Source organism: Dermacentor variabilis, chromosome 5 (assembly GCF_050947875.1).
Source record: "Dermacentor variabilis isolate Ectoservices chromosome 5, ASM5094787v1, whole genome shotgun sequence".
NCBI lineage: Eukaryota > Metazoa > Arthropoda > Arachnida > Ixodida > Ixodidae > Dermacentor > Dermacentor variabilis.
This window is the reverse complement of record NC_134572.1, coordinates 149,577,713-149,604,104: the sequence shown is the minus strand read 5'-3', so window position 1 is coordinate 149,604,104 and position 26,392 is coordinate 149,577,713. Positions and strand designations below refer to the sequence as shown.

Genomic DNA, 26,392 nt, shown 5'->3' with positions numbered 1-26,392 from the left:
CCACCGACGTAGACGACATGAGCTAGAGTCGACATTGCAGAAAGTTTGCTTCTGTACTGCAATGCAGACTGCACACGCGTATCTGCCAATGTTCGGTCCAACCGGCACCAGGCACAACAGTACGTGACTTACAGCATATAATAGTTCGCCAGCTAACAAGCCAATGCCTCGCAATATGGTCGTAAGTGCCACTTTGATCTTAATGCTAAATATGTTAAGAGGATTGATTGTATTTTTATTCAAGAGCGAGGGGTCTGAATTGAATAGTTTCCTTCTAGTTGGCTAGTGTAGTTATTTAACGTACAAGCAAGTTGAACCAGCATGATGATGATGGGAAATGGGAATGATGAAGTGAATTCAAAACCGAAGGAAAAGTTGAATACCGCTGCTTTATAAACAGGTGTGTTTTAGCTGCGCTATATTTTTAAAGATTGCCTGTGGGAGATACCACAATTCTAACCTTTCAGCTAAGTTACTCGATAAGGCGGTCATTTCTTCTACGAGAACGCAAAATTCTTAATTGAATAATTAAAATTTACAATAATTAATTTTTCAATTACTTTACGGCGCATATTGCAATTTACCGATAGTTGTCGGCGAATTTCAGGAATTTCAACAAATTTTCAGGAGTGCACCAGTTTTGCGATATTAATTTTCAAAGTTTCCGACAATTACTTTTGTATGTCAATACATAAAACAGCGTTTTCTTTCATAAGTGGAACAACACTGAATTTTTACCGCGCGTTTGACGGCGCTTATCTCTAAACCGATGCCATTCTCAGAATTCGTTCCAAGTGGATACTGACACGCCGCAACCTGGCACAGAAAACAATAACCTGGTGAATATAGAAATGCAGCGTTTATTGCTCGCTCCACGGGGTTATTTATAGGATGTCCGTGACGTACATGTCATATGCCTAGAGTTCAGGAGTCTCAGCTGGGATTACAGTTGAAGATCTCTTATTATCCCCCTACAGATTGAGGCGCACAGGGGCTCTGCGTTGTCGGTTCGACTTTTGGAGTTTAGTCTCGAGGGCTGGGGCTTTCACCACCTGCCGACCATTGCTTGCCGACTCGGGAGCTCCTGTCTTTGCAGCACAACACCAGATGGCCCCGGTACCGCGTTGTTGCTTGGCTCTCGATCTTGTTCGGCCGGTTGGCCGCCCATTCTTTCTGTTGGTACACTTCCCGTCGTCGTACTTGGTCAAAATTTCTCCGTCGAACCTCCTGCTGTGTATCTAATGTGACCATCTTCGATCCCTGCTGTTCCCTCACTGTCGAAAGTATCCACTTTGATCTTGCCCAGGTTCGTGCCCAAACACGTTGGCCCTGTTCCCATTTCTGTGGATTCCTCTCCTGCAGCTCCGTGCCCCTTGTTTGTTTGTGCGGCGCGATACATTCCATCTTAATCCTTATTTGGCACCCCACTAGTAATTCTGCCGGAGACTTTCCTTCTTTGACTGGAGTTCGACGGTACGTGCACAAGCATCTGGCGTCTGTAGTTTCACCTATCCAGTTTTCCTGAGTCTTTCCTTGACTATGCGAACAGCCCTTTTCGCCATGCCATTGGACTGTGGGTGATACGGTGCCGTGGTGAGATGATACATTTGGTTCTGATTCACAAAGTCCCGGTAGAATCTTCTGGTAAACTGTGGCCCATTGCCGGTCACTATGATGCTAGGAAGACCGAACCTAGCAAAGATGACTTGTAGAGCGTCCACAGTAGTTTCTGATGAGGCTGTCTTCATAGGAAGTGCTTCGCTCCATTTTCTGAATTTACTACGACTAATATTGTGTGCCCCTCCAATGGTCCGGCGAAATCTAGATGCAGAGGGCTCCACCTTTCATTTGTGTCTGGACATGGTAATGGCGCATGTCATGGAGGCATTGATGCGGCGTCCACACAGACTGAACAGGCTCATACCATGCGTTCGATTTCTGCATCAACGTTCCGAAACCAGAATAGCGATCTGGCTGTCTTCTTCATAGCAGCAATCCCGGAGTGATTCTCGTGTAATACAGTTAATATAGGTCTGTTAGAATGAAATCCTCAGTAAACATTAGTTACCTTCTTTTGTTCAATTAGTGCCGGTATCGCTCTTGTTACTCCGATAAGTTGGGCCAACCTTTAACAATCCACTGTCTAACTTGGTGCAAGGTAGCATTGAGTCCGTCAGATGTACTACTTCCCGTGCTGTTGTGACCTTGCTTGCTAAGAATCGGTGTACAGCGCTGGTGCACTTTCAGGACACTTGGCTTTACTGGTCGGAAGTGGCAGCAGACTCAGTTCATCAGCATTGGTATTGTCCGTACCCTAACGGTACTCCAGGGCATACTGATAATTGTCAGATGTACTGGCTTCTGTGCTGTTATCGCATTGCTTGCTAAGAAGTCAGTGTACAGCTCATACTCCGGTGCATCTACAGTACACATGGCTTCACTGGTCGGAAGTGGCAGCTGGCTCACTGCATCAGTATTGGTGTCGTCCGTACCGTGACGGTACTCCAGAGTGTACTGATAATTATCCACATGGAGGGCCTACTTTTGTATCCTGCCCGCTGCCATGGGAGGAATGGTTTTATACAGATTGAAGAGGCCCGTTAGCGGTTTATGATCACTCACAATGACACATTTGTTGTCGTATAAATTATCTTTAAACCTGGTCGCCCGAAAGACAAGTGCCAAAGCTTCGTCTTCCAGTTGCGAGTAGTCTCGTTCCGCTTAGTTTAGGGTTCTGGACCGGAATCCTGTGGGGAGTCTATTTACGCGATGGGAGATGATTGCACCCACTCCTACCGACGATGCGCCACATGTCAACTTCAAGGGCTTTTTCAGATCGAAGTTCGCTAGAAACATTTAAGTCTGTATTACCTATGTTACGTGCTTGATGGCTGCCTCTTCTTTGTTCTGCCACTCACATGTGGCTCCCTTCTTTAGAAGGTCGTACATGGGGTCATGAACGTAGACAAGTCTCACGAAAACTTGGTATAGTAATAAATTAATCCCATAAGTGCCTTGAGTTAGGTCCCCGAGATTGGAGTAGAGGCCTTTATGACAGGTGCTATGTTGTCAACCTTGGGCTTGAGGCCAGAAGCATCCATGCGGACATCAAGGAAGGCGACTTTCTTTTGCCGAAATTTACATTCGTTGTGATCCAGCCTAATCTATTCTCTCTTAAACGTTGGAGCACCTGTCTTAGCAGTGTGAGGCCGTTTTTCTTCTCCGCTACGATGATGCCGTCAAGGTAAACTTGCACACCTGGAAGATCAATGAAGGTCAAGTCCATTGGTCTATGAAAGATGGCTGGTACTGAAATTACTTCAAAGGGAAGCCTGCTGAACCAGGATAGGTCTTAGTGTGTGTTGAGCACGGTTAACTTTTTGGCCTTTTCATCCAAAGGTAGTTGAGTGTAGGATTGTGTCAAGTCCAGTGTGGTGAATAATTCGCCGCCGTTCAGCATTGCGAAAATGTCTTCTGCCCCTAGTAGCGGATATTGTTCCGTAACTGTAGCTGTGTTCACTGTCAGACGTAAATCTCGTCGAATGGAGCGATCCCGTTTCACAACGGGAACGACGGGTGTGGCACATTCCGTCGTCACTACTGGTGATAAGACACAGTCCGCTACCATTCGATACAGCGCCTCTGAAACCTTGTCAACAAACGCATAAGGTAGGAAATGCGCTTTGCAGAAATGACGTGTTGCGTGTTCCTTCGGTTGGAAATTCATTGGTGGGCCGGTGTATTTTTGAAGTGCTGATGCAAATGCATCCGCGAAGTCAGCAAGTACAGTTTGTAGTGCCTTATCCGCTTGGTCCGGTCGCGCTTGAGTCAGTGATACGATGTTGAGTTTCGGCATCGCCAGCCCACATTGACTGAAGGCTTTTATGATGTGTGTTCCAGATAGGGCCATGCCAGGAGTGCCTACGACGACTAAAGCTCCGGCTATGGTCTGTCCGTCACACGACGTTGCCATGCATACTTGACCCGCAACGGTGAGCTCACCCGAAAAAGCGGGTATAGTAGAAGAGGCGCAGTGGTTAACAGTGGCCAGTTGTATCGAAGCTAGCTGCCGAAACGCCACTGTGGACACGACGCTAACTGGCGATCCTGTATCCACCGGCATACAAAGTGGTGCACCCTTCCAGTAACTTCCTTAAAAGTAGGCTTCACCGTATACTTGTTAATGTCTTGATGTGCCACGAGAGTGCAAAGCGATTGGTGGTCGGGCGACCGATCATCGGTGTCAGCCAACATGGCGTACACTCTTAAAATTTTCACACCCTTATGGGTGTAATGCGGGTGTATTCATCTTTTCACCCTTGTAAACACCCTTGAAACACCCTTTTTTAACGGAAAAGGGTGTTCAACAAGAAAACACCCTTGGAACACCCCAGTCTTTCTAATTTACACCCTAATTATAAGGGAGTAAGTGAACAAGCTTACAGTATATGATAAACGAACATTGCCAGTTAAGGCGTTGATATTGGCTATACATGAAACGCGCGCTACCTGCGCTTGAATCAGGCAGCTGGAATGATTAGATCGGGGCACCTAGGCAGCAGCGCACTGACTCCGAACAGTGGTCAAAAATGAAGTTTCCCACGAATGTTGATATCGAACGGATGACACTAACGCGCAGACTTTGCATAGCCAGATATCTGCAAAAGGCTTCATATGATCAATAGCAAAATATTTACAATGCTATCCCTGAATACTTAAAGGTGTGCAACCAGTTAGACTGGGAATGGTTAGGAGTGAGGGCTAACGGTAAATAGCTCACCAACTTACGGTTTGTAGATGACATTGGTATACTCAGCAACGCTGCAGACTATTTGCAAAAAACGTTTGAGGAACTTGTCGAAGAAAGTGTAAGGATGATTGAGAGTTAGTATGCAGAAGAGAAAAGTAATGTTCCGCAGTCTGGCGAGAGAACGAATGTCATGGTCGGCAGTCAGCCTCTAGAACCTGCGCAGAAATACGTTTATTGAGGTTAATTACTCGCAGGGGCCTCTGATCAAGGAAATTAACAAAAATAAAACATTAGCTGGAGAGCTTACGGCAGGCATTACGAAATCATGACCAGGGAGCTTACTGCTAACCATGGCTTTTTACCGTTACTAACGTATGGGGCCGAAACTTGGAAGTTACCAAAGAAGCTTGGGAAGACGTTGAGGATCGCGCAACGAGCGATGGAATGAAAATTATTAGGCATGATGATAATAGACTGGAAGACAGCGATGTGGATTAGAGAGCGAACGGGGATAGCTGATATTCTGGTTGACATTCAGAGGAAGAAGTCGTGCTGGGCAGACATTGCAATGCGTAAGGGAGAGAACTGCTGGTCTATTGGAATCGCAGAATGGGTGCTAGGAGAAGGGAAGCACAGTCGAGGACGGCAGAGAATAATGTGGACGTGATGAATTTAGGAAACTTGAGGACACGTGGAACCAGTTGGCACAAGACAGGGGTATTGGAGATCGCTGGAGAAGCTTGCCTCCTGCGATGGACATCAAAATAAGCTGATGATGATGATGATGTGACGACATCCATGCCAGCTTCGCGGCATGTCATTCATGTTATGTCATGCATGCGTGTGATGCACGTTCTGATAGCTCGATTTATGTCGATCGCGGGGGGGGGGAAGGAGGGGCTAGTAGCGGCGTAGCCAAGTGGGGCACGCCGGGCACTTGTAACACTCACTAACAGTAAAATTTTTGCTGCTATGGCAATGGCCCCGCTCCTTCCCCCTCCACGGTCAATTGGGACCCCCCCCCCCCCCTCACACGAAAAAAATTTCTGGTAACGCCACTGCGGGGAGGGGGGTGTAACATTGCTCTATACCCCTCCCCCTAACTTGTCAACGGAAACGGGGGACGGGAGGGCAGCTGCCGCCGGGCCGCAAACCTTAAGCAGCCCAATTACCGGCTGCATTTCCCTTTGGCCGTGAATACTGCTCTAATGCCATTACACTGTAGGATTCGTGGCGGTTCGAGGGCATGCGACAATAAAAAACGCATACAGCCATCAGCAAGTCTTAGCTTGAGCAGATCTTTGGGAGCTGGGCAAGACTCTCACAAAAAAGAAAGCTTGGCACCCCTCTTACAGGCATTGTCAACTCTGGGTCCCACCGCTGACTGTACATTTCCGGTAAAAAAAAATCACACAGGAACTCCTCTCGGATTTGTCTGAGTGTGCGTAAGCATTGTGACTCTTCCTCATCTACACGCAGTCCATGTCGTTATCAATGTTATGAGACTTGATCCGACAAGTATAAGCGACAGCGCTGCGGCGACACGAGCTGCTCTGGTCGGCGGCGCAAGCGAAGTACTGCAGCTGGCGGGGCCAGGCGCGCTGGTGACGTTCCGTTCGTTTTGAGCCGTTATCGCTTTTTAGCCCTCCTCATCCGCGACGAACCATTATCAACCGTTCTCCGGCGGCGGCTGCTTGTGGCACGGCCGCGCGAACCGTATCTTCAAAGCGAACTGCATTGTGGACAGAGTGTGCCCACTGCTGAAAACTTCACGCGCTGTGTTCTCACCGTTTACTTCGCTTTGAAAACAGACGCGCGTACACCTATCTTGAAAGTGATCTGCGAAAAGCGCATAGTGCGGCATAAGCTGAAAGCTTCGTGAGCGCAGGGTTCTCGCCGCTTCGGTCGCGTTGAAGCGAGAGCTAGCACGAAGGTGAATTCACTCGCTGCTGCGGGTTCTATTTTGAAAGATATCGTGCGGTACGCACTGACGGACGGATGGTTTTTCTTGTTGGGGAAGTATAGAAATGCTTACGTTATAAAAAAAATCGCAGGGTTCGCGAATTTCGCGATAAGAACCAACACCAACCTACTCCCCCGCCCCCCGCTAAGCGATGCCGTCTTGATCGCCCCCTCCCAACCCCGGGAAAAGGGACACTACCTTTCTATCTCAGTTGAAGAAAGGATGATGAAACGTTAACAACGACAATAACGGCGTTTTCTAACGAGTTGTCTTGTGGCCTCTGAGATTTGCGCGCGAAGCTGGCGCGCGCGAACCTGAGAGGCCATAATTGGCCGCTTAATAGCATAAAAAGACAAACATAATGCCAAACGACACAACTAAAAATTGAAACAAAGAACTGATCTTAGCTATACTGTTTGGGGAAAAGAAATAAAATATTAGACAGCCGCAACACACGCCACTAAAGCCACCACCGCCGGCATAACGCGGAACCAACAGTTGGCAACATTCATTCGCGCGTCATTGCTTCGTCCGCTTCGTCTCCGCAACGAGAGCCGCCATCTTCTCGCGCCTAACGTTTTGTATGGCTTTGTTCTCTGCAATCCGCGCACACAGCTCATCGGTGGCTGCATGTCTGCTCGGCGTCGCAATGGGGCCTGCGTCATTTTCTGGTGCTCGCGCAATCGGTGTGAAACATGTCACATGTGAAATGTTTGATAGAAGTGCCTCACGTCCAAGTCAAGCCGCCGTATGGGTGTATGGCTGTGCGCCCCGTACTCGGAAGCGTCGACGGGTTCCCGGCATGCGGATTTCAGGTACGTGCAAATGCGTTTCGCCCTCCTATTGAGCTCCGGAGCAAAGCGTGCAATATTGCATGTGAAAGATGCAGTGCCCGTCATCATGGTGTGAATTTCGAGCGGCAAACGAGAACTTTGGCACTTAGAGCACACCGCGGCTGCCAAGTCAGCGTGGACATTGTTTTACGTTACCGTAATATGTTGCTGTCAGTCTAATCTGCGGCTTTTGGACAGCTAGCCCATTGACTTTTGCTTGTGGCAGCGATAGGTATATAAATGGAAGCGGTAATAATTTTCGAGAGCAGAGAGTTGTTTCGCTCGATGTTTGGTCGTATTCATGGCGTTATGAAAGCTAGAAAACTAACTGGCTTGATCGTGCTTAGTTCCAACTCCAAGGGGCGTAACGTTGGCGCTGTATGTGTTTGTTTTCGGTGTCACGAGTACCACTTTCATGCTTTTGTTGCATGAGAGTGGTAGCTGCTGCATGCCGTCTGGACAGAACACAATAAAAGCAATTTCCTCACTCATACGTATGCAATGTGACGTAACAAAATTTCCAGAGTTTTATTCGGAGCGTAAATATCCAGTATAGTTTAGTAAGAAACTCAAATTCTGTCTTAGCTTAGTAGGCGTGAAACAAGTGAAACTCTCATTCCTTTTTGAATTGTTCGCCCAAACCGCACCGCCCGCAGATGCGTCATCGGGTAATTGACAGTAGCTTCGCTACGTGAGTTGTTTTATGCGCCAATATTGCTCGGTTAAGTATCCTGTTAATTTATGCCGACGCTCGTTCATCTTGATTTTAAGCGGTTACTATCCCCGAGTACCGGACGATGCCAAACTTGTGAGGTGTAGCAAACGCGGGAAATTCAAAGTGGCGTGGCTTCAAGGTCCTGTTTTTACGTTTCCTGCATTCAGAGCCAACAGACACAGTATCACTGATTTATTTTCCATTTCTGCTGTACTTGGTCAATCTAATGTGACAACTGCATTTGCTCTTTAATGTTCTCCATTTACTGTGTATTCAGCTTGGCTGCCGCCCTCTCTTCAGAGGATGCCGCTGTGATAGCTCTTTCGTATAGCACATGCCTCTAGGCCCTTGTGTTTCAAGGGCTCTGGCGAGGCAGCAGTGCTCCAAGTAATTTTACCATCCTATATATTTTGTATTTTGCATCATTCTTCCACGATGGATTTTAATCTTAATAGTATTCGTCATTAGTCATCGCCATAATTTTATAGCACGTAGATTTTACGCACTTTACAGCGACAATTTTTAGGCCAGTTTACAGCCAAGTCACATCTTCCATAATACATCGTCAACATTACCACTTGTCATGGCGCTCTTTGGCCAAACCTGGCCCTTGCGCCATAAAACACCACACATCATCATCATCAGCTTGGCTGCCAGAAAATGCTTGAATTTCTTTTAGTATCCAAGTGACGAAATATTTCACTGACAGCCGTGTGTGAAACACGCAAGATGACAAAACTGATAGCAAAATGATGAGATATTTCTTTTATAGCGTTTGGACTCGACTTTTGGTGAGGATGTCGATCGACCTTGGGCCTGGTGACAGCACACCAGACATCGCCAAAGTGCAGCCTATCAGTTGAGTGCCCCCGAATGGACCATCAACATCGGAAAATGAAGCAGAGCCAGGTAGGGGCAATTTTTACTTTGGAACAGAATACTGACAGCTGCCTCTTTCTTTAAGAACTAAATAACATATTTACAAACCAATCCTTTCTCTTTGTGCAGCCTACATAGAATTGTTTTTTGCTTATTATACAGACCTTCAGAAAGCAGTTCTTCTGAACCCTTTTTGCATGCACAAATAAATAAAGAGGAGTGCACTTTCTGAAGAAATTGATGCACTGAAATGTGCGTTCGACACACAGTGAGATGCAAAATAACCAACAACTTTAAAGCGGTAAAAAAAAGTTTGAAACCTGTTCTAACATCATAACCCGCCTTGGCATACGTATCCAAATATAACAGCAACAGAGGTGCATGCAGAGAAGTGTTTGTAAATGTTTGCAAGATATGTACATTGTCTAAGAAATTGTTTTTATTTACTTGGAGCTTCTTGGTGCCATGGCAGTGCAGTAAAAGCTCAAAATGATGCCCCTGCTCCTAATAAAGCACCTTTAGATTTTAAAATTAAATTATGGGCTTTTACATTCCAATCCTAAAGTTTTGGGAACCTGGCTTCTTTAATGTACACCTGAATCTAAGTGCATAAGCGGTATTGCATTTTACCCTCATTGGAGGGCAGCTGCCATGGCCTAGATTGAAGCTGGGACCAGCATGACTGAGCAGCATGGCATCATAGTAAGTGGGATATAACACCAGGTCAAAATGAGAAATACTGCTTAGAACTACCAACTTCTTGGCTCACAAGCACTTTGCACTAAGTTAAAGGAGTATGGAGTACTGACAGCGACCGTTTATGTACCAATTTCTTTTTAGGCTGACTCCATTATTAGGTTGCGAAGCTTCAATTAGTCAAAACCAGCCTAAATTACAGAACCAGCTCAAAACACGCACCATGTATAGCTGGATTTGGACATGCAAATGGAGTCAATTCATGTCGCCGAAAATGGAAGTGGCAGTCACACTATTTCATGCATTTTGCCTAAAACATAGTCAATAATAATTAATCAATTTCTAAAATATTCTTTTCAAAAAGTTTTTTTTCAAGCGTGAAAGGAGGAGCCAAATGGTGTTCAGGTGCACGAGCGGTTAGTTGCACGGCACTTCTTGCATGTGTTCACTGGCTTCTTTCAGGCTTGAAAAAAAAAATTTGTTGCACCTACTGAGCAGTAGAAAGCTGGATTGGGAATTTTGCAGGATGCTCTACAATTTTCGCACTGACACTTTTGCTTTGAATAAAATATTTGAGCAGTTAAATAATTGTTAATAACTAATAACCTAATTAGGAAAAATGCAAGAATTGGTTTCACTTCCTCAAAACGATGGCAAACGACATTACCTTGGTGCTGTCCAGCTACGTGGCACTTGTACATATTTAAAGCTTGCACATGTCATACAGACCACCTGGTAATTCCAAGGCATATATAGAAGTGGCTAAGTTGTGTGAGCCAGCCATGTGTAGCGAATCATGAGAAACAGCCATGTTTCTTTGACTTAGGGGCTTGATAAGATTAACATGCTCGACACCTTGTATCAGTGTGCTCAAGGCCTGTTCGTAGTTTAGCTGCTACATAAAGAATATTTCTCCACGTGTAAGCTCATATGCATCTTTCAAGTATATTGCCTCGTGTGTCCAAAATAAACCATCTTCGCGCTTCCTTCATTTTGTCTTCATCTGTTGCTGTGCTAAATTTTTAACATGCAACTGCACAAATTTTCATCTAGTTTTCATAGTTCCTCGTTGTTTGGTGGCTTTATTTCTGAACAAGTTGTTTTCGTTAAACCCTGTTGCACACAGCAGTACACAGCATTTCTGCCTTGAGTGGGAATTTTTTTTTTCAGATCGACATTAATACACCTTGCCTGGGCAATGTAAGGCATTCTACATAACACGGCCCTGCAATAATGTTTTATATTGCATTCCAGCATCATGCAAAACTGTTTACTTACCAGATTAGAATATGTATAAGTGTTGGAAGTAGCCGAACTGGAAGAAGCCAGCAGATAATGAGGCCAAGGAAAGCATACAGGAACATGTTTTAAGTTTTTTATATGAAGTGTAGAAATGATAAATTCTAGGTAAGTGAAAGTGGATTAAAAGATATCCACCTGTGGGTGGGGAACGGACCCATAACCTTCACATTACGCATGTGGTATACTAACCACTGTGGTACTACGGCCGTGTTCGAGCGTCGACAATCTGAGGGGCCATTGTGGATGGTTGAATGCTGCCTCGGTGGCGCAGTGGTTAGTGCATCGCATGCCTAATGCAAAGGCTGTAGGTTCGTTCTCCCCCCATGCCTGGTTGTGTTCTTTTTTTGACGATTTTCATTTCCCTTTATCATTTCTACATTTAAATAGAAAATTACAAATAAGTTTCCATGTGCCTTCCCTGGCATCTTCCAGCTGTGATTCAGAAAAATTTTGACCCTCAGTATCCTTTCTTCTCGTTTGGAGGAACAGGAGCTTCATTTTAAAAATAATGAATTCACCTTGTTCAGCATCTCAATGTGGTCTCAAATCTTATCACAGCATGTGTAATACTAAGTGAAGTTTTTGTTAAGGTGATGATATAGCATGGGACCTAATTAGTAGCCTTTGTGTACAGATATATGACTAGTCTAATAAATAGGAGGATTTTAAGAAGCACTTCTAACATGGTCTGAGCATGTGTTTAAAAAAACTAATCTAGCATGATTTCAGGCATAACTGTTGCCCCTGAAAAATATTTGGATCATCTGCATTGGCATTGTTTTGAGACAGCACCAATACTGCTTTGATAGAAGTAGCCTCGTGGAACATGAAGCATCGCTTCTTGCTGAGTCAAGGAAATATTATCTGCATATCTGAGGTGCATGTGTCATATGCTCGAATGCTGCTTAAAGGCTGCTAATAAGAAAATTACTTGACTTGCCTTCCAGAGATTGCTTCAGTAGTCTATGCTACTCGATCATAAACAATTTACCATAGTGAACATTCATCACAGTTGGCTTTGCAATGTTTATGCAAAATACCACAATTGCCTTCTAGACATGTGCCTGCACTAAAACTTGGAATTAATGACCAGTAAGATTTATGGGACAGCAAAACTTAGTTTATTACTCCTGTTTCTGCCATAGTTTCTTACAGTAATTACTAGAGGGAACTCTGGTGCTGGAGTCGTACCACCATGGGAATGATGAGAAGCACATGGATTTGTCTGATATTCGTGCTTGTGAATTCAGACGTTCTTGTGGCTTTGTATATTATACGCTATATAAATCTTATTGTTGTAGAGAGAGAGAATGAAGAGGAAAAATTTCAGCGCAGTCTATACTCTTCGAAGTGCAGAAGACGGCGCCAACACGCGCAATTGCTATTAATTGTAACGATTGAGCTTGTCCAGGTGGCCAAATCGAAAGGCGCCAAGCGTCTCAAGGCACTGGTATGCCCGCGATAAATTCACCAGGGCGTTGCACTCGCTTGTCGTTACATGCCTCCGTGGCTTAATGGTTTCAATATCAGACTTCTGTTCTAGAGTTCCTGTGTTTGAATCCTGTCGTCGGACGATTTTAATGTTTATTTATTTATTACACAGTGTATTGTTGAAAATGACTAGTTTACAAAGTCACAAAGCCGTTTGAAGCCAAACAGACGAAGTTTAAGCAAATCCATGTACTTCCCATAATTTCCATGCTGGTACAGCCGTTCTTGTTTGATCTCCTGTGGACACTAACGTCAGAGTTCCCTCTAGTAATTATTGTATGAAACTCTTATTTCTGCACCTTGCTCGTGCAGAAGCGGCACCACACCTGCTGCATAAACATGCACTACCTTTCGGCCAAGTGCAGGGAATGCTGTGAACTCGCCCTGTACAAAGCCTGCACTAAGTAAAACAAATCACAACATGCAGTTGCTGCCACGTTGAACTGGTGGAATGAGTAGTGAAATGCAGCACCTCCTGAACTAGTTCAGAAAGTGCAGGTTATTCAAGTGGAGATTATATAGTAACAGAAGTTGGGTGATTCTGCATTACATTCACGAAATATACTTCATGATACTTTTCCATTTATTTCCTCAGTTATTAAGAATCCCTTTTGCATTGTTGGACAAAACTACAGAATGCCAACATATTTTCTAGCATTCACTGGTAGCAAACATGTCAAAACTTGTTCTAGTTTCTGGATTGCCCCTTTAGCCGTTAAACCCCAAGTTAATTCCGGAGAAATGTACCAAATTTTCTACGTACTCAATTTTTCGGTGTCATTCTCATTCTAAAAATATATTACTTCATTGGTCTCTGGTTAGAAATAACACAAAAATAGGAGCTGCTCTTGCGGGCAGCTTTCCCTCAATGCCGACTGTAACTCATCTTTGACAATAAGAGCAGCGTAACATCGGGCAGAAAGAGTGCGATTCGTCATTGGCGATATTGGTACTGCCTCCAGTCACTAGTACAGCTTGGGATCAATGGTTAAAGGTTGCGACTTTGTTGATGCCCAATTTTAATTCTGCAGCTGTTACACTTGGGTGTAGCGTGTGTATGTACGTGTGCATGCATTAGAATGACTGCACGCTAGAGCAAAGCAACTGTAGTGCAGAGAGGCATTAGTCATCTTTATATATTTGCTTTGTAAAGATGCACTAAGTTTATCTTTTGCAGTATAGACTTGGCGCTCATTGGCCAAAGATGCCCTTGTGCTACTGAAACCTGTCAATTAATTCGCTTTCGGTCTGTGAGTTTTAATTTGTTTTTCTTGAACTGTGCAATTCCCACTCACAGGACTGCATGTCATCTGAGGTGTTCCTTTTTCAATCAAGAATGTTGAGGTTGTGTTTGTGAAACTCGATTTCTTGCCTCAAACGAGCTTGTGCAAACTGACCAAGCTGATAATTCTACCTGCTTATATATTAAGTATGTTGCGGTTATGAACTCTCATAATGAATGACACATACTATAAAAATTTTATCTAATAAAACAATTTAATGAAATTTTTCATGTTTTTCGTCTTCATGTTCACTTCTCTACCTAGTGTCCTGTCTGCATGCCTCACATTTTTTTGCATATTAAATATCGTATAAACTTAACCATGCTTTTTTACCACAATGCAGGGGGAAAAGGTTCCGGTAACACCATGCATTCAGTATGGTGGCCCAGATGTGTATGCAAGCAACCTCCTTCATGTGGACCAAGAACTACTCTGCAGTGTCTCGCAGACTTCCATGCGAAGCCCTCAACATTCTCGTCTCAGTGGAATGGCTGCTCATCTATCTGCGTGTCCATCACCAAGACGGCCAGTTGTAAAGCTCCTGTACCCGTTTAAGAAAGCTTAATGATTTTTTTATTTAGTTTTCACGCTTGGCCGTAGAATGTTAACATTTTTGATATTTCTAACATTTTTACCTTGCACAAAGTGGTGCAATAACTTTAAACCAGTGTAATGTATATAAGTGATGCTCACTCTAATGCCTATCTGGTTTTGTTTGTGTTTAAGAAATTTGAATGTCTGATGAGGTAACGGCATTGTAATTTGTCGTCGTGGCTCGTTTCAATGAGCTGCTAGGAAATAAGACGCACAACTTATTACACGCCAGTTGTAGCATTTTTGTTTTCATGACTAAAGTATGCACATTTCAAAAGATGGAAAGTGGGGAAAAAAGCCTCAAGGACATAATCATCCTAGGATTGTCATGTCCTTACAACTCTGCAATGACTAATGCCTCATACATCTTGGGAGCACACTGGTCGCAATGCCTACAGGTATACTTGATAAGAGAATAGCTTGCACTCAGATTTGAGATTTGCCACGCAGTTGATGGCTGATGGCTTTTGTTTGTCGTCTTCATGTGACTACTATGTATTCAATATTCATTTAGATGTGCTGCGGTTTTTTGCAGTCACCTATATATAATGTGTGTGTTCTTCGTTTCAATAAAAATTTAGTTGAGAGTTAGCGCTCATCCTGTCTGCTTCTAGTCTGTGTCACTTCGCGCTACAATCCAAGATCATGTTACTGTACCAACTCGCCCAACTTTCTATCCTTGTGTTAAAGACGCACTCAGACTTGTTCTTACTTATGTGACCAGTTATTTTTGTGATTTATAATAAGATGCAGTGCTTTTCGAATGAAAACGTGATAGTTCGTAGTCAGGTTACTTAAACTGTTCTGCTTAAGATTTAATTGAGCAAGCCTGTGCCATTATTTGGTGCCTACGTCTTTGTATTGGTATGGTTTTACTCCTTATTTTCCTTTTTACATTTAAAATGTGCAAACATTATTATGTAACCATTTCTCTTTAATGAAATAAATACTTTTCTTCTGACATTTCGTCACAAATTTTACAATGATTTTGTTGAATTAGGTAACCTTAGACTAGCTGATTGTTATTCTGGTAGCTCAACTTACAATGCCTGTGGAATATTCAGTGCAAGCACATGGTGAAAAATAAACTGAATTATTGGGTATAAGCAGGTCACTGGCAGTAAATGGAGCATACATATATTTCAGGAAATAGTGCATGCTTATATATTGAACAGCATGCACAGCTGCACATGCTGTTTTGTTCGTAAATCCTGAAACATTATTCGGCGTGGAAGCACTTAGTTCTTTGGCTTTCAGTGCTGCCTTTAAGTCGTGTGAAAGTACTAGTAGAAGCATCCCGTGGAGATAAATGACAACTTTAATGTATAGAGGTATAAAATGTGTGCTTAAAACGGCAAAAAACTGCTTGGCAGGCAAACGTATGCTTCTGTAGTACTGCACTTGTTACCGTCGCCAATCCATGCATTGCTTGCGCTCAATTGCATTCAATATGAGCTACAACAATGAGCTGTGGTGCCTTTCCCTCCTGTTCGAGCTGGTGTTGCGAAAATTTTGGACCAAGAAAAGTGGAGGTTTTTAATTATTTCTGAAATGCATGTAACCATGCCTTTGGCTGTGTGCTGTTTCCACGGGGTTATAAGTACTGGTGCACCAAGGTGCGGGAGATCCTGTGTCCTTAGTGCAGCGCGCATTGTTATTGCGCTCTGCATCCTGCTGGCAGTGTACTATCACTGCAGAGGAAGATTACGAAAAGCATGGCCTGTGTGCTTTGCTGCAATGGCGAAACCTTAAATTGTTTGCCTGAAAGGGTCGTACGTTATGCTACCACATGACGGACCAGAAGCGCAATATGAGGACGCCTCACAGATTCTGGCTCATACTGAACAAGGTAGTACCATAGCTAAGGCTAGGCAGCATTCACAACAGCTAGTCTGCCCATTAACTACGTGGCTGTAGTGAACGCTAAAATACTTGCAGGGATAACACCCTTTTGGAAGGGTATTGTCCATGCTACACCCATATTGAAGGGGTGGTGTCTATGTTACACCCCATATAGAAAGGGTGTTGTTTGTTTTACACCCATAGGCGAGGTGACGTCATATTAACACCCCTTCTTTTGTGGGGTGTTAATTTGCATCCCGTTGCTTGGGGTGTAGCAATACACCCAAAAAGGGTGTCACCCATGGGACAAGTCATTTACACCCTTAAGGGTGTTAAAATTTTTAGAGTGTAGCTGCCGCGAGGATTACCTCGGTCTCCAAAACGGCACAACCGGGCGATATGTCCGCGCCGACCACATTTCTGACATATGGTTTGTTAACATGCCTCTTCCTCATGTGTGTCACTACCGCATCTCTGGCAACGTCGGAGACGCGGTGGAGGTCTTCCTTCTGCAAGAGTCATTCTCGTAAAATGAACCGCGCCTTGTTCCGAGTTATGCGTGTTTATGGCGTTCTCGTTCGCATTCTGAGCTGAAATGGCAGTCTTCCGCCTCCGACAAGATCAGCTTACTACGTATTGTGAGTAAATGACGTCGAACGTCTGTGTGCATACCCATTCGACACCGTAGCATTCGCTGCAGAGAGATCCCAAAGTTTCATTTCTCGGCCAGGCGTCAAATCTCTACGATGAGTCTTGCATGCACATTTTCGCCGGGTCGCTGTGTTCGCATAAAAAGTGCGTGAACTCGCGGCGATTTCACTGATTTTCGGCGCATTGTAGTCTTGTAAGTACCCAATGGCTTCCTGATATGGGAGGGCATCGACTTTGGGTGACATCGTCTTTGAATGGCGCGTACTGGCGCGTCTGGCAACGATAATGTCAAGATGGTGTCCCCCCCCCCCCTCCGTTTCGTTTCATCTGCTATCTCTTCCACTTCCAGGTACGCCTCGAGTCGAATAATGAAGGTCGCCCATGCGTTTTCGATGCCATCGAGCACGGATGCTTTTTACGAGGCTCGTTCTGCAATGCGTTTTGGATCCGACGAGTTCGCCTTCTTCCTCGTCGCCGCTGATATGTCGCAACCTGGCACACAAAACAACTACATGGTGAACACAGAAATGGAACGCATATTGCTCGCTCCACGTTGTTAGATACAGGACGTCCGTCACGTACACGTTACGAGTGTAGAGTCCCGGAGTCGCTGCTCGTTTGCCGGCTGAAGACACATCAGATACGCCTTGCAATCTCACTAGCTACAGTTCGCACATTAAAATATGTGCCGTAATTTAATTTAAAAGTTCGTTAGCGTAATTATGTTAGTTATTGAACTAAGCATTTCAATTTCTTGTAGGAGTAATGGCGGCCTCCTTGAGTAATTTATCTCGAGGGTTAAAATTGTGGTACTTTTCAAAGGCAGTTCTTTAAAACTTGGCGCAGCGAAAAAAAACACCCTATGTAGTGCTGTTTATAGAGCATTATAGAGTGTTGCATAACAAAGTGAGTGAGCTTACTGATTTTTTGTTTTTGTTTTCAGATATGTCGACTAGCTTGTAGCCATTGTGAACCGAGCCCGGATTCACTCAGTGCCGGATAATTTTGAAAGTTGTTGACAGGAACCTTTCACCCTTTGAATTATATACGCCTAACATGTCTTGCACTTTGCAGATGTGCAGTTTGATTTGTCTGACGAGCACTTCTGCCATCCCTTAACTCTGCCTCTTCTAAACTGCTTTAAAGAGAAATTGCTGACTTGTACCCCGATAATTCCCCCAAAAGTTGTGACATCAAACATGTGCAAACACCTAAAAATGCAGTCTGTGCGTTTGTTTTCAGCTGCGTACCCGAATTACTTGTAAATATCGGATGGGGAAGGCTTCCTTAAGTCCAGTACAGAGATCTACAGCCACATTATTTCGATTCATCAGCTGTCAGTTAAGCAAACGATTGTGCTATACTTGCATAGAACGGTGTGCTGTCTCAATAGGATTAAGCGTCGATTTATTGCGAGAGTTCTTTCTTCAGCACCAAATAACTGAGCAAGGAACGCCTGTTGACAGATCAATGCCACAAGGCCGTGCCGCTTTGCTCGACGAGGCAACGGAAGCAGTTTGCTGAATTCACACGAGCGTAGGTGAATGAATTTCCATAATCATGTTGGACAAAATATATAGGTGTCGAAGAGAACGTCTTTTAAGATGGCAGACTAAGGAAGTACATCATAATGGTAAATAATTACCGCGATGAATGGCCATTTTTCTATTCAAGGACAGAAATGCCGCTGCACACCTTTGTTTAAGAATGCATGACTTTCGGAAGACAAAGACGCAAGAGAAATAAGAGTTAGACGCTACCATTGCCTAATTGTATGTAAGCGTAACGTCTTTTGATATACTGGATAAACCGGCGACAGTTTATCAAAGAGCATTGTACTCAGACGTTCCTTTTTTATCCCGTCGCCGTTTATGACACATTTAATTTTATAAAAACAAAAGAAAAATAGAAAAAAAAGGAATCAAAAGGACACATAAGTCTGCTTGCGGTCAGGGTACTTTATCAACAATTTAACAAAGCCGGGACTTCGTTTTAAATTATGTTCATGCTTTTACCAATCTAAGATCATTGAGAAAGATCAGTTATCTTGGAGAGTGTCTGTCAATATTTCCGAAGTATCAACCAGCAGTTCAATACAGGTTTCGTGTGTCTATCTTTGCCTGGTGCTTTAGGGGACGCAACGTCCTTCCTAGTCTTGGACCTCGTGCTGTAAATGACCTCCTCTTCAGTGTGTCTCTAAATAGCAGGCTTGGAAGTTTTAAGTGTTTAAGACTTCTGTTAGCTCCGTTTCATCTTTCTTATCCTTCAAAACAGATATTTAACAAGTTCACATTTTTCCGGCCAATTGTGACCTGTTCTTCATGATTGCTTTAGCGGGATTCTTGCGATAAGAAACATTAATATAAGCATTGGTCTTTGTTTCGTCCTGTGTCAACTACCTCAGCTGAGAACCATTGTTGGTATAAGTTAGTACATCAGCGGCTTAATTTTCACCAAAGAGGCAGCAACAAAAATGGAGCTTGACGTCAGGCGACTGGTCTCGGAAAGCCCTATAACGCACCTCCCCCCCCCCCCCACTTCTACGCCCCTCTTTCGGGCCTTCCCGTCGCGCATGTCGTCTGCAGGACTTCTTGTGAATTTTGTATTTTCTAGAAACGCTGATAATAAGATATCAGATTGCTAGCATTTCTACGGCATCTCACTCGCCATTATAAATTAGTCATTCGTCAACAGGCAAAAAAAGAGAACAACTCGCCGTCGAGCAGCTGATGACACTCTGGGATATCATGCACCTACTGGCATCTCGGCTCTTGAGAAAAGGTCCTGCGCGTGTTTTCCCAACCTTTCGAGGCACCGATTGTGGTTCGAGCGAATTTAGGCCCCCTCAAGACCTGCTACCCTCCGCTTTCTACTCAACTTGCGCTTTTGCCTAGCAATCGCCGACAGCCTATCACGTGGTGAAGGCTCTTTTTCTCATGAGCTTTCATTTACGCCTTCTACAACTGGGCCTCAGCGTTCGCAAATGAAGATCTATATTCATGCTTTTTTGCTTCCTTTGTGTTTTCTACTTCGGAAATCTCTATCTAACGCACGTGGAACATAACTTTCGGTTACAACAGAGCCGAGCAAGGCCAGTATATATCGTCGCAAAATTTCGAGAACACATCTCGAACAAATAAAGGCCGCACAGACAGGCCTTCTTACGTCCAGTACAGGAGCCTGCTGCGGAGCCAGGCGTACTGGCATCTGGTCGGTGGAAGGGGGAGGAGGCAGCACCGGCGGGTGCTCGGGCGGCGACTCCTTCGGGGCGTCGGGTGAAGCAGTGGCCCCCTCCGGACTTTTCTGCGCATCTGTCGCGCCACCGTCGTCGCGGTGCTCACCTCTCTTCTTCGACCGCTTGCGGGTCTTGGCGCTGATCTCCGTGTTGGACGCAGCCGAGTCGGGACTCCTGGGAGGTGCGAAGACAGCGCGCACTTTTGCCATCCGCGTTTCTCTTACTCGCAATGGGAAGTTATACTTGCTTGCACTGGTTTGTACTGTATGGTTCTGGAAGCCTCTCGGCAAAAGCTTCTTGTGTCTCGTATGTGCCTCCAAGACATGAGATCAGGCAAACTGACTTGCGATTGCTAGTTATACACTTGGTATTTCAACTGGTTCGGGTCATTCTGCCTGAAAAAGTTTAGATTGCAATAGGTCTAATCACACGCACGCAAGAAAGCACGTTAAAAGACGCGAAGGTGAGTCCCGGGGTCGAAGGCAACAACTGTCGTTCTCCGAGTGCATGCTAGAAGACGCCGCGCCGTCGCAAACGCGTACTTTAGCTAGATGCAGCGCCTTAATAGCGTAGCCTCGTCAACTGTCACATGTGGCAGCGATTAAAACAGCAAGGACACTTACGACAACGGCACTGCGAGAAAAAGGGAGCCGGACTTGCTGTCGCAAGTCATTTCAATCGTCGTTGTAAAGAAATATATTATTTTCCCTGGTCATCCCCTGTACGGAAACCTCGGAAATGCTGGCCTGCTCATAGATAAACAATACTAAGTTTCTATGGGCTTGCTTCTACTGAGAAGAAAGTGAAACTGCTGGTAAAGTTAGAGCACTGCAAATGTTGGCCTGCCCATAGATAAGCAATCCTACATTTCTATGGGCCTGTTTGTACTGAGAAAAAAAAACTTAACTGTTGGTGAAGTCAGAGCACTACACACCGTACTCCACACTGCCTTGTCTTGAAATGCAGATGCAACAATAAGGTTGTAGTGACATTATTGTTTAAAAATGATTTAATCACAAGGAAAATATCTCCGAGCCTGTTTAGGTCGGAAGCCTATTTGCTTTCGCGCACCTTGTACTTTGGCATGTTATATTCTGCAACGATGCTGATATGCAATGCATCTGGAACTGAAGTACGAGATCTCGCAAAAGCAACCGCTACCCATGCTAGGCCTTGATGTCTATTAAGGTCTATAGGCAAAGAAGGTCGGAAGCCTATTTGTTGGTACGTCTAAGGACAGACGATACTACCCCGAGGAAGGGCGGTTATAAGGCTTCAGGGTTACTTGCCTCCCATTACGCTAAAGCTTCCATCCTGGAACGATCTCCAGCGCGTCCACATTAAGCCATCGTCTACGTGTATTGTCCGACAAGCTCACCAGACCCACTGCAAAAACAAGGAAGTGTTACTACAAAACTCGTTTCTTTCAAATGACAGCACCATCGTCACCAATGCAAGCAAGCGTGTCAGCTGCTAGCGTTCTCAACGGCTACGGTACTGTCGCTGTTACGGTGCGTCATACCCATTACATCCAGGTTACGGACACAAATTAGCAGAGAACACCGCCATAGCATAAGCGATCGCGCTGCCAAGCCACCAAGACTGAGAGAGAAATAACTTTATTGGGTCCAGCGGTATGGGGACCCGATGTCCGCCTAAATGGCGGCCAGAAGCCCGTGGGCCCTGGCGGCGCCTTTAGCCCGCTGGACGGCTCAGAGTTGTACTTCCGGGTCCGAACTGAGCAGTACGGCCTCCCATTCCTCCTCAAACTATATTGCTGCTTGTGGAGTCACCTGAGGGTAAGTCCGCAAAATCTGTCTCGGATCCGCCAGTCCCCCACATAACTGACATTTGCCCTCATATTGATCGGGGCAATACCGGCTGTAGGCCACCAGATTCGGATAGGTGTCGGTTTGGAGGCGGCATCAGGCCACCCTCTGCAGCTTACTGAGTGTCGGGTGGATACCGAGCCCTCGCCAATGTGTAGTATTTGGTGATTTCACTGTAGGTAACCATGCGCTCCTCTCTCATCTCTGGGTGAGGCTGCTCTCTGGCTCGGTTAGTGAGTTCTCGAGTCAATGGGAGAGCCGCCTCGTTCCCAGAGAGGGAGGTATGAGCAACAATTGCACGTGTCTTGTTTGTCTTGTACGTCTTGTTTGTACGTGTCTATTGTTTAAAAATTGAATTCAATTCGACAGCCGGGCTGCATATGGAGGGTGTTCCAAACAAGCACCTGCTCTGCCACAACCTCCAGCGATCTACAACAATGCAAACACACCGACACCGATGTCTCTAATAAATGTCGAACGGCTACATGACCACCAAAGAACTGGGGAGAAACTCGCAGCTCACGAACACTTCCTAGGCGGGGTTAATTTTGGACAACCTATCCATTGGTCCGAAGACAGTTATAGCACTAGCACTATCCAAAAGTACAACCGCAAGAACCGACTCACTTCCCCACAGAAAACTTGAAGAGGCAAGCTTTTATATCCGGAAAGCACAAACGTCCATTCTTCCTTCCGATCTACGATACACCTTATAACAAAAACTTTAAAAAATCTCTTTGCTCAGTGCCAAGGCTATCCCAAGAGGGGGCATGAGCTCCTGACTTACTGTGCATTGAAAGCGCTAATGAAATATTAGGAAGAGATAAGCAGCTTCTTCGCAGGCACAGAATTTTCCAGATTAGGAATGATCGCTGTATCGACGGTAAAGTATGACTTCCTGAGTGACGTAGGACGCACCACGACGTAGGTTTTCACGTTTCATGCCAATAATATGCTTGCGTAAATTCAATTTGTGGTACTCGTGCACCAATTTTATGCTTAATTGCGCACATTTCACGTTTCGAAGTATACGAAAAAAATATTCGTATTTACGAGTTGTGACTATTCGAATCAATTAAAGAACCAAATGGGACATTATTCAATTCGTTATTCGAAAGTTTCGAATATTCGCACAAGCTTGCTGAAACATTACGGTGAACGTGTTGGAACCTTCTAGAACGGCACACGAGAAAGAGTCGATGTGGTGACTACGCACATATGTAAACTCTGTACCTAGCGTAAAATAAATATTCGACTCCTCATACCTCGTTTCGTATAGGAAGTCGTCGGTATACTGAACTTCAGGGACATGATGTTAAGGTGGGTAACGCTGGCCCAAGACGTCATGGCGCCATGCCGGCGAAAACTTCTCAGTTGGGCCCCTACACAGTACGCAGCTGAAGCGTCTAACATTGACGCACGGGACAGAGGAGCACATAGTGTGCAAAGTATGTGCGTGCATGTGCTATATAGTGTGGAAGTAGCATGATTGAAAGCTGCGCCTTAATCCGACCCACTTATCTTCAGCTTATGTATAGAAGTGCCAGAAACGCTGGTCTTAGACACACAAATATAACACATTCTTATTCGTGACTGCCAGATATGTTCCGGATACGGTCTTTAAAACCTGACACGTCGGTTTAGTATGGCCAAGCATTACATACATGTTTTTATTTAACGTTTCTAACGACACATTTGTTCTGCGCATGACCGCAAGGTGGTGAAAGGTTCATGATGGGGAGCATGATAGTCGTCCGCCCCACTAATAGCATGATGCTAAAAAGGAAACTACCCATACTGGTTTCTCGGAAAGCTTTGCAGATGAAGCAAAGTTCATCCTGGTCCGGGTACACCGGACCAGGACGAAATTTTCATCTGCGAATTGTCATGACGAATTGTTCTTCATTTCAGCCGGATTATAGTTCGTTCCCAAGGTATATCGTTAGCGACACGGAAAATTTTACTAAGGGCGCGCCAATCCTGCCTGAATCCGGCAGAGTAGAGCACTGACCGAATGTTGGCAGTAGTTGCGCCTTATGCAGGCAGGAAGCACGTGACTATATATGCTGCCGACGACAGTCATTCACACCGTGTGGAACATGTGGTACCATCTGCAGCCGAGTATGTGGGTTTAGTGCAAGTAAAGGAAAACCAGAGGGCACGGCCACTGTTGTATATATAGGCCCAACTGTGATGGTGTCACGAGCTGCGCTCGTGACACATCCAAGTTTGTTATACGTCTTCGCGTTCTTTGCGTTTTGCCAGGTTGCACAAAAACCACACACTCCACGTGCACCGGCACTCCGCTGTCCGCATTGGAACGTCGTTGTCCCGATCACGAGGTGATGCTGCCGCCGTCCGGCAAAACGAGAGAGAAAAGAAAACACATACGTTTGCGACTTAGCGGTGAATGCCAGGGAAATGCGTCGCACCTCTCTGAGTTCCCGGATGCGTATAATTCGTACCGCGTTTACGTTATTGCAAAATGTTGTTCAGGAGCTCACTCGACACGTCCTGCCTCTTCGAGGACGCACGTGCAACTGACAGCGATTCGGAGCGGACAACCGTTCGTTGCAGTACCTGGCACGCGAATGAGAGGTTTGCGCCCAAGGGCCGGGCCCCTGTTGGACTCACTTCTGCCCCTCCTCGGCGGACTGCCGGCGCTGACGCTTGCCGTCGCGCGACTTGTGCTTCTTGTGACGCTTGGCGCCGCCGGTCGCGGTCGCGGTGGCGGTCGTGTCGGCCCCCACGGCGCCCGTGGTGGAATCGTCGGGGCTCTTGTAGTGCGCGTCCATGGCGAACGAGAGATGCGGCTGCCTGGCTCCGAGAGCAGTGACAGAAGGTGCAGTGCGACTGAACGGAGGCTCGCCGGACCAGGGGTTCGCGGTGTCGCGAGGGGTGCACGGGCCTGCAGGGATGCGCGAGCCTTGCGTGCTTCTTCCTTATTACACACGCCATGGCGCTTACCCACTACGGCGCCAAATAAGATGGAAGGAATGGAGACACAACGTAACCCTTTCGGCGCTTTTGTCGGTATAAAAAAGGGCACAAAGAAAAACTGTTCTACATAGTGACAAAAAAGAAAGGTTAGGAAACTCAAGGAGGAACTTGAACTATTGTCGATACATCTCCGCCAGCATAGGCAGCAGTTTCTTCGTGTTTGTCTTTATCAGAACGCCCTAGCGGTGAAAGCAAAATGGCCGAAGGCGAAGAAAACGACTGCAGCAGTAGCCAGGTCTTTTCATACTATTTTACTCAATGAGTAATGTCTCGGTAGCGTCCGTAAATTTGTGTTTTATTTAGAACACGCTTACAAATTTAAGGGTAATTCCATAGGTTTCCGTTCGCATATCGTAGCATATCGCGAAGGTTTAGCTCTCATGTGCGCGTAGTCCAAAACACAACACGGCCTGCACATCCTAAACACAGAACACCAAGGCTCAGCGGTTGTCAAGGGCTTTGCATGTGCTGAATGTAGACTGTGGGCGCCGGTGCTTCCGACAGCTTCCGATTGCTTGTTTTATGATTCCAGAGGCGATAAATCAGCCTGAATTGCTGTACTGAGCGGCAAGGGGACTCCCTTAGCGGAAAGTTTGCGTATGAAGGACTCAAATATGTTCGCCGCATTATAAGAACGGTGGTGTCGTATGTGGAATAGGATGATGATGAATTGCAGGATGGACAGTTTGCTTGTGCAGGCGTGGGAAACCGTAATTGCTGCGCTGTGGGCGAAGAATAGGTCTTCTATGAGGAAAGTAAATCCGACGGTGCGACCATCACAAATGTGGATGCCATTCAGGTGCAATAGAGAGCTGTCTATAACGAGCGCAAATATTGTTTTCAGGCCTTTCATGCACATAACCACTATCTCATTATCATCATGCAAGCTTTCAAGCATTTAAATGCGCCAAACTCCTGAAAGATATATTGAATTTTCCAATTATTTCGCATTGCCTTTTACAATCACTAAGCTCTGGTGTCCTATGTATATGACATGACGCGGGAACTTATAATGATGGGTCCCTCGGAATATAATTAATATATCTATGTTTCGATCGTCATAGCAAATGAATACAAAAGGAAGAAAAAGCATTCTGCACGTTGAAGAATAATTCAGGGCTGAAAGGTTAAAAAAGAGCAAAGAACGCAGTGTTGGGCGGAATTTACTACAAGTGATATTGTTACGTAGGAAGACACCGACGAAAAGCTATTTATAAGTATATTTACAAGGCAAGCCCGCGCTAGCTTCCAATCGTCGTCGTCGTCTTCTTACTGCTCGGCTCTTCTTCATTGGAAATACTATCCCGTAGCACTACCCCCGGCGGCAAA

At 45.3% G+C, this 26,392-nt stretch overlaps 1 protein-coding gene across 1 annotated transcript in view; it reads right to left on the bottom strand.

Moving 5' to 3' along the window:
* LOC142583666 (uncharacterized) overlaps positions 1 to 24,927 on the bottom strand; it is an 89,012-nt gene extending 64,085 nt beyond the window's left edge. Inside the window, exons 1-2 of the mRNA XM_075694156.1 lie at positions 24,698 to 24,927; positions 20,165 to 20,408 (exon numbers count right to left, since the gene is read on the bottom strand). Of these exons, the coding sequence (XP_075550271.1) occupies positions 20,165 to 20,408; positions 24,698 to 24,858 (405 nt within the window). The 5' untranslated portion in view covers positions 24,859 to 24,927. The remainder of the gene's footprint in view (positions 1 to 20,164; positions 20,409 to 24,697) is intronic.
* Between the last annotated feature and the right edge of the window lie 1,465 nt (positions 24,928 to 26,392).